At 51.7% G+C, this 5,995-nt stretch overlaps 1 protein-coding gene across 1 annotated transcript; it reads right to left on the minus strand.

Moving 5' to 3' along the window:
* Positions 1 to 4,573: 4,573 nt before the first annotated feature.
* On the minus strand, positions 4,574 to 5,596 carry LOC113981049 (feather keratin Cos1-2-like). Its single transcript, XM_027708285.1, has 2 exons — positions 5,328 to 5,596; positions 4,574 to 5,028 (listed from the first exon to the last, which is right to left on the minus strand). The coding sequence occupies exon 2, from the start codon at positions 5,005 to 5,007 to the stop codon at positions 4,708 to 4,710; it is 300 nt and encodes a 99-aa protein (XP_027564086.1). The 5' UTR covers positions 5,008 to 5,028; positions 5,328 to 5,596; the 3' UTR covers positions 4,574 to 4,707.
* Between the last annotated feature and the right edge of the window lie 399 nt (positions 5,597 to 5,995).

Below are 5,995 nucleotides of genomic sequence, written 5' to 3' on the forward strand. Positions count from 1 at the left end.
CTCTTGGCAATGTCCTCGGGCAAGAACCTTCAAGACCTCACAACATGGTGTTGGACAAGACGTATTTAAAGCTTCAAGGCATTGTTCCCTTCTTCTAGTCTCTGCTCTCTCCCCTGCCGGGCAGGCAGAGGGACACCCTGCAGGAGCTCCACTGTGTCTTAGTGACTGCTGTTGGTGCCCTCTGTGAGCTGCCTTTCTTCTTTAGACTCATTAAATTTTTTGCATCCCAGCCTGGGCCCCTGAGTCCTCCTTCATTGTCTGACATCTCTTAAATTCTGCTCAAGGAAAAAGGTGGAGGAAGGAGAGGGTGGGACTTAATGCAGTGCATTTTACTTTTCACAGATAAGTTATACAGCAACTCTTAGTTCTGCACTGCTTTTTAACAGGAGCCATGCAAACTCAGTGTGACCTCTCTGTAAGGACTGCACCAGTTCACTCTAGCCAGCCCTCACCCCTTACCTTGCTACCTAGACAAATTTGAGGGCTAGGAAATCACCAGCTGTATGAAGTTTATAATTGATAAGTGATGGATTCTGTATTTGCAATGGGGCCACCTTGGCTGTATGGACAGACTGGGGAATAAGGTGCTGGAGAACACCACTGCAGAAAGGGATCTGGGAGTCTGGGTCGGTGGCAAGTTGGATATGGGCCAACTGTGTCCTGAGGGGCATCAGGCACGGCATTGCCAGATGGTCAGGGGAGGGGATTGTCCCACTCCACTCTGGGATGGGAAGCCCAGCTGACACAGGAGACAGGGATAAAACTTTCCTATCTACCTCTGGAGTCAGTCACTTTGGATACTACCTTGCATCCACTCAGGAAATTCTCAGTAGTAGCCAGATGGGATAAAACTGCTAACAGAGCATGGAAGGAGCAGGAGTGAGGGAGCAGGCCTAGGGATGGGTGCAGATGTGGTGTTCCCAGGAATGTAAACCTCGGGGGAAAGGAAGGCTGGGGGCTGCTGGAAACACTGATAGTAAACAACTGAACTTGGCAGGAATCACACAGGAGGAGTCAGAGCAGGCAGCTGCAGCTTCTGCAGATGAAAGGCGTCACCTGGCAAAGGCCAAACCATTTTGCCAGGAAGCTTGTTTTTGAGAAAAATCTTCTGAGGGGGAGACAGTGGGTGGTTTCCCCTGTGTGGAGATGCCAGCTGATGCAGTTCCCCTCTCTTCCCTGAGGCCATGAACAAGAAATTCACCTTTCCTAGCTTCGAGAGACTGATAGTCCTGCAAAGGGCTTTCTATTAACAGAGCTTCTATTAATAGATGTAAATGTATTTATGAATTTACCAACTTTAACAATGTCTTAAATGTTATCAGTCTCTTACACAGCTATAACCCACAAGGAGTTATTTTTGCATTTTTCTGACACTAGGCATATCTTTTTGGGATAAACAACATCTGAATGCATTAATTAACAGGGCATGGAGATGCTAAGAACCTTTTAAACACGTTATTTGAACTATTTTGTTACAGCAACTGCTTCTATTCAGGTCTTTGAGGGCTTAACAACTTTCACAATCTTAACAACTTTACAGTTTAAGCAAAGTCCCGGGGAACTGATGAAAATAGAAACAAAACCTTTAAGCTGCAGTGTTTCTACTAAAGGTTTTCAAGACAACAAGACGCAAAGTTACATTAGTTCTGTGCGCTTCTTGGAGACTCGCAGCATGAGCTGTGAGGTTGAGCTGTGCAGAAGGGCAGCTCAGCCTTGCAGTTTCAGCACGAGGAGTGCGGCTCTTTCTTGGCCTCGGCCTCCCCGGAGCTTGTTAGTTCTGTATTATTCTCTACTGCGGACGGCAGAATTGCCCTGCAGGGGGGTCTTCCGTCGGTGCCGGTTGGGTGCTGTCTGTCTCCCTCTCTGCTCACGGCAGACCTGTACAGGACTCTGCCTTTTGTCTGCAGTTCGTGTGGCCTCGGCCCCGCCGGCTCGGTGGGGGCTTGTCCCGCCGCGCTGCTGGCTGGCCCCGGGCCGCCCCCCGTGCATCCCCAGCGCGGAACGGGCAGCGCTGGAGGGGGGCTTTTGCAGAAGGTAAAACACACACTCCTGCCGCTCGTCCCTCGCCCGCCGGCTCCGCGCGGGCTGCGGCACGGCCGGGATCCGACACGGCCGGGATCCGACACGGCCGGGCTCCGGCAGGGCTCCGGGCACGGCTTCGGCAGCTTTCGCTCGTCCATTTCAGGTGCTGGCGAAACTGCCGCTGCCGGCGCCGAGCCGTGTCGGGTCTGCGCTCTGACCGCACGGGACCCAGAGCCTCCACTGCCGTGCTCCGCCTCGGCATCTCTGCCGCTTTTGCAAGCCCTGCGGCTGCACCCCTCCGCCGCTGACCAACACTGCGAACAGTGCTTTTTCAAACCCCGTGCCGCCGCTCGCCCGAGGGCGTTGTGGCTGGCACCTATTGAAGGGATCTTGGCACTGCTTCTGCGGAGCGGAGCGAGTGCGGCAGGATTTTTCAATAGAGGCACGGAGGCAGCCGGCGCAGGGGCAGCGCTCTGTCCCCGCACTGCACCAGCGCTTGTCTTTTTTCGGAGGGGGCAAAACCGACTCCCTCCTGATGTCCGCTGTTGATTCTCCGCTTACCAGAATAACACGTTTTAAGCGTACTTCCTCAGGCTTGGAGACTCGACAATCTGGCCGTGGGCAAATTGGTGACGCCCAAACCGCGGCGTGGCTGCCACGTGCCTGCAACTTGGCAGTGCCTCGTGTACTCAGGGTCTGTCTCTCTCCAACAACACGTAGTCCGTGCCAGTGCTCACTCATGCCCGCGTAAAACTCAGCCCAAGTCCTTTGTTAGGTCCTTTAGGTTTGCACGCGGTCCTCTGTCTGCTCCCGGTGTCTTGGAGGAGCTCTTTGTCTCTTAGGGCTCGTGGGGGAAACAAAAGGTTTAAAGCTTTTCTCCATGGACAAGTTTAATTTTCTTTGTGAGGTTTTTAAAGTGTTCACATCTTCTATCTCTGCTTTCTTTCGTGTCTCTCCAAATTTTTTCCAAGCAGTCACACTAAGGACTTCTGCTTAGCAGGAATCCTGATCTAGTTATTTCTATTGTTTCCCTTGAATTTTAACTTCCCATGCAGGCTTCTTACCTCAAGTTCTTTGTAGCTTTACCTTTTCTTTCTTTCAAAGCTTGCTCTATCAGGTCTCTCGTGTGCCCAATACTCATATTTTCGGAGCTCCCACGCAGTTCTTTGCTGCACGACGTCCCAGTCGTCTTTTTGCACTGGTATTCAACGTCCTTTGTTTAATGACATTTTCTGCCTGCTTTTAGCTCAGTATATGACGTCGGACTTTTTTTCAGAAAGAAGCATTCCAAGTTTTAAAAACAAACTTGTTCGAATTCTACCGAATTTTTCCTTGTTACAAAGCAGTCTCTATTCATCCCTGATACAGGGTTCTGCTCCACGCACGGGCGCCAGATATGGCGTATTAATGTAATACATAAATAAACCATACGGACCCAGCTGGCTGGTTGGGGGTTCAGCACCAAATCTTCTTTATTCAAATGAGACAACACCTTTTACAGGCACCTCAAAGTAACACATGACTCCCTTGGCCCAGGGTATCTCACTGCCCATGTGTGGGAGTACTTCAGGACTTCATTTCCCAGGATGCCTCATCCAGCATCCTTCCTGTAACCCGACTCCTACAGAAAACTTTGAGTACCATTCCTCTTGATGTAGAAGAAATCCACCACGTGAAGGAATGACTGAAGAAAGATGGGGAACACCATTGTTGGGACATTCTATTTGGATGGTCACCAACAGCAACTGGAATTCTTAATAAGATATTACATGCTGTGATTGTTCACCTTTTTGCCTGTTATTTTGATAATCAGATTGTATATTAAGATGTGGGGGATTAGAAGGAGATTACCCCGAAAGCTCAGAGATTGCTCATAGAATGCTTTGTCCCTTTCTCTCTCTCGCTTTGTCTTCTTTTCCCTTTTCTGTGGGTCAGATTCATTCAAACATGGGAGAAATGTTATGAATTATTAGTAAAGCCATAAGTCATTGGCATAAACTCAGCCAAAAGTCATTTCCCACTGCATATGTTGGGTATGGCTGATACCAGTCTGGACTTGTGAACTACCCTGCATCTTGGGCAGGAGCTGGGTCCTGCCTGTGCTGAGGGACTGTCTGAGGTACGAATGTCACATGGACACTGGACCAGATAATGGAGAGGAGGAGAAGGAGGAGATGAGGTTGTGGGCTGTGCCCAGCCATTGCTGTTTCCCTTGACCACTGCTGTCAGCCTTTGGTGCCATGGTCTTGCTGGTGATCTTTGGCTGTTGAGCAGCCAGGGATGTTTTTGTCATCTCCCAAGGAAAGGGCACTACAGGGAGTTCCATCCTCTGCTTCTTCCACCTTCTTCCCTAAACAATATGGAAGGCTTTCACAGGAAGAAGGAAGAGTCAGAGGCCCAGGCTTGGATGCACAACAATTTTATTGAGTCTGAAGAAGAAAAGGAGTTGCCTCACAGGGAACAGGAGGAGCAGCCACTAAGATGTAGTGGAGCTCCTGCAGAGGGAGGGAGGACAATAGGTTGTCCTGGGCTGGCCTGGGGAGGCACAGATAGCAAAGGAAAGAGATGGAAGAGTGGGAGAAGGAAAACATCATCATGAAGCTCCAAATACAGTGTCCCAAAGTTCTGTTTTCAGTGCAGCATCATGTTGTGAGGTCTTCTTGGCCCAGGACGTTGCCAGCAGCTTTAGCAGGGCCGACACCTGTAGCGGTTGGTGATGCAGGAGAGGTCAAAGCCCCCGGAGTTGATGGGCACTCCGTCACAGCTGAGGATGCTGCCAACGGCAGCGGAGGTGGAGGATCCCACCACGGTGTTCTGTGGGAAGGAGCTGAGGATGGGCCCGGGCAGGGTCACCACCACAGCAGAGGGCTGGATGGCAACGACGGAGTCCTGGCACTGCCTGACACAGCACTCATTGCAGCTGTTGGCCAGCGGGGTGGGGCCGCAGGGCTGGCAGCAAGGGTTGCAGGGCTGGCAGCACGACATGTCTCTGGCTCACAGGGGCACCTGGCACACAGGGCAGGGACAAGCACAAAGCAGACACACATGAGAAGCAGCCCTGCACCCAACCCCCCTGCAGCCAAGGCACCTCCTGCACCACATGACACTGCCCAGCCCAAAGCCCAGCAGCCTCCTCAGACAAGTCCCAGCCTCTCTCTGCACAACACCTTCTCTCCCCTTCCCTCTCCCAGCACAAGCAGCTCCCAGCCCTGGCCTAACACAGCCCATATCAGCTGAGACCTGCAGTGAGGAAAGACGAGGTCTTGAAGCAGGAGGAGGAGAAGGAGAAGAGGCTTCGCACTCACCTGATTCCCAAGGAGAAGGAGGTGAGAGAAGTGGATGTGAGAGCAGAGACTTGGGCTGCCTTTTATAGCAGTCCTGCACTGCCTCAGGCCCACAGGCACCTTTGTGCAAGTCATAATTTTCTGACCAGCTCATGTCAGTTGTGAACCATCCCAGCTAATGGTAGGGGCTGTGTCCTGGTTTCCTGCACTGCTGCCTTTTCATTTCCTGGCACATGCCACGTGCTTTCCCACATGAAGGCTTTTGAAAGTGCCAGGAGGACAAGCCTAAGGATTTCCGGGACATAAACACGTCAGTGCAGGCAGATTGGTCAGATCAAGGGCTGGTAGCATCCCTTGCAGGCAGGTGATGTGAATCTGTGTCAATTTGTGTGTTTGTTTGTGGTAAAGTTGTTGTGGCACAGTGCACTTCTGTCTTGGCATCCAGGCAGGAGACCCTTCTGCATAAGGTTGAGCTGGGGGGGAAGGGGTCTCAGTCCTCCCCTGACATCCCTAATTTCCCCTATGCACCCAGAGACCTGTGGATGAAGCTTCTGTTCCTGTGAGGGGCTGGGGTTGTTGCCTCAGGGAAAAGGAGAAGTTGTTGAGAGAGCTTCTGCCATTGAAGTGTTCGTCCTCCCTCGACTCCCAGGATGGGACTGGAGCTGCCATGAGCTGCAAAGAGACAGCAA

The sequence above is a fragment of the Neopelma chrysocephalum genome, unplaced genomic scaffold, assembly GCF_003984885.1.
Source record: "Neopelma chrysocephalum unplaced genomic scaffold, ASM398488v2 Primary Assembly neopelma1_95918, whole genome shotgun sequence".
Lineage (NCBI taxonomy): Eukaryota > Metazoa > Chordata > Aves > Passeriformes > Pipridae > Neopelma > Neopelma chrysocephalum.